This window comes from Frankliniella occidentalis, unplaced genomic scaffold (assembly GCF_000697945.3).
Source record: "Frankliniella occidentalis isolate FOCC.00 unplaced genomic scaffold, Focc_3.1 Scaffold4224, whole genome shotgun sequence".
Classification (NCBI taxonomy): Eukaryota; Metazoa; Arthropoda; class Insecta; order Thysanoptera; family Thripidae; genus Frankliniella; species Frankliniella occidentalis.
Genome location: NW_026271272.1, coordinates 1 through 2,120, shown reverse-complemented (window position 1 = coordinate 2,120; position 2,120 = coordinate 1). Strand labels below are relative to the sequence as shown.

At 58.5% G+C, this 2,120-nt stretch overlaps 1 protein-coding gene across 1 annotated transcript; it reads left to right on the top strand.

Moving 5' to 3' along the window:
- Positions 1 to 920: 920 nt before the first annotated feature.
- On the top strand, positions 921 to 2,114 carry LOC113209064 (uncharacterized). The gene is made up of 2 exons (XM_026426406.2): positions 921 to 1,104; positions 1,455 to 2,114. Exons 1-2 carry the CDS (start codon positions 970 to 972, stop codon positions 2,055 to 2,057), a joined length of 738 nt encoding a protein of 245 aa, XP_026282191.2. The 5' UTR covers positions 921 to 969; the 3' UTR covers positions 2,058 to 2,114.
- The last annotated feature ends 6 nt before the right edge of the window (positions 2,115 to 2,120 follow it).

The window sequence follows — 2,120 nt, the reverse complement described above, 5'->3', positions numbered from 1 at the left end:
GCCAGGTCAGGCTTGGATCGGGTGGACCCGTGACCTGGTCAGATCGGGGTCGGGTCGCAGGGGAACCGCGGACCCCTGGACCTCCCGGCGGCGGCCGCGTGTAAAGCGGAGGCTCACGAAACGGTCGTTGGGGTCGAAAGGAGGCGATCGCACCACTCGAGATCTGATCTACAGCGGCGTGCTCCGCCCGGGCTGCGCCGGCGCTAAGGGGCTGCGCTCCCTGCATGCGGAGGCTGGGAGGAGAATAAAGGTCAGCCTGCAGGAGGAAGCGTGCAGGAAGCGGACTGGGTGTCCCATTGAGGGAGAAAACCGTCACGAGTGTGGTGGTGGGTGCACAAACGACACGAAACGCATGCGCGCGGTCTGTTGTCGACAAAACATTTTTGGAGTACACTGTTAGATAACTGCAGAGATGTTCCCGCACCAACTTTTCGCGCCTCGTACAGTACAGGTTCTCTGTAAAGTGGGTGACTTAGGTCAAGTCGCTAAGGTTACTGTTTGGCCAGTGTGCAACGCTGCAAAATACGATGTGATTTCAACGAGGGGTCCCCCACTTCCAAAATAGGTGTACAACGAGTTGGCGAGTTGGCGAGTTGCCGCGAGTAGGGCGCGAGTTGGGATCAATTTTTAGAGAGTTTTGCGCGAGTTTGGCGCGAGTTTTCGCGATTTTCACGCAAGTTTTCGCGAGTTGTCGCGAGTTGAACGCGAGTTAGGCGCGAGTTGGGCGCGGCTAAGTGTACAACGAGTTGACGAGTGGGGGACCCCTCGGATTTCAACGGGTTCGCGCAGCGAGGGCCCCATCGCTCGCCGGGCGATAACCCAGTCGAGGAAAAGTGGTCAGTTTGAGGAAAGGGCCGTTATCACCCTTTGGTCCATATCAGCATGCTGGGCCCAGTAGTCGCCCCACGGGCTGCCACAAAAGGCCGGCAGCGCACCCCGGATCCGACATTATTCGAGTGAAGGAGCACGATGCTGCTGACCGTATTCGCCCTGATCTCGGCCGTGGCTGTGAGCCGCGGGTCCGCCACCGAGTCGCCCTGCACAGCCCACATCAGCAGCGAAGACGCGGCGCTGTGGGACGTGTGTATGAACGCCGGAGACAACGTGAGTGTCCCGCAACACCCTGCACCCTGACAGAGTACCCCGTTTTACCTAGAGGTATACAAGGTCGGACTTTACCGCCACTAGTTTGAATCGATATTCCCGCTGTGCTGAGTGTTGTGTCGGCGCTCGTCTTTCCTTACCGCTCGACCTAAGCGATATGGAATATGGATTCAAATACGTGGCGGGAAAATGACATTTGAACGGGACAGCGAGGCGCGTAGCCGAGGTCAGGAACTCCCCCAAATTTGCCCCGTAATTATTCTCCTGTAAATAGGTGAAAAATTGCGACGTGTGCCTTTCCCCCTTAATGAAATTGCGACTACCCCCTGACTTGTCCCGCTGTGTTGCAGTGCTGGGGTAACCATTCGCTCCCGTGCTGGAAGCAATCGTGCGACTGCATGGACCGCGTCACGCAGGACAAGTACGACCAGTACGTGAAGAGTGGACAGCCGTGCCTCGATGTAGCGTCCAGGTGTGCGAGCGGTGCCAGCTACGAGTGCCAGCGCAGGTGCTGGAGGGACTGGAACAAGTGCGAGTGCGTGAACACGCACCGTCGGCCCGGCGCTGCTGCGGGCTTCAACTTCAGTGAGGGCGGTGCAACAGGTAGCAGCCCCAACACAAGCGGCACCACCGCGTCCACGAGCAGCGCCACCGGGGCCACCGCAACGACGGCAAGCACCGCCAGGGACTGTCGGCTCAGTGCGATGTGGGACGGCGCGTTCGACTTGAAGCTCGTGATGACGATCGTGTCCGTGTCAGTGTGTGTGGCAGCCTTGCTGTGCGCGATGCAGTACGCGTTGCAAGCCGTGAGGCGGTTCGTGCTCCGGTCGTGGCTGCGGCCCCAGGCCCAGGGTCCAGTCTCAGGATACCATAGAATGGCACCCACTTTTGAACCCACCCTCTGCGGACTCAAATCACAACCATCCGCACCGGGGATTGAAATCTCGGTATGATTCTAGGAGCTTTATAGTCGAGCATTACAAAAGGTTCGCTAGTGTTTATGTTCCAAAGGATAT

Bases quoted from the DNA above. Each gene is read 5' to 3' on its own strand.
- LOC113209064 (XM_026426406.2), top strand. From the start codon at position 970: ATGCTGCTGACCGTATTCGCCCTGATCTCGGCCGTGGCTGTGAGCCGC. The intron at 1,105-1,454 runs GTGAGTGTCCCG...GCTGTGTTGCAG, and splicing joins GTATGAACGCCGGAGACAAC to TGCTGGGGTAACCATTCGCT.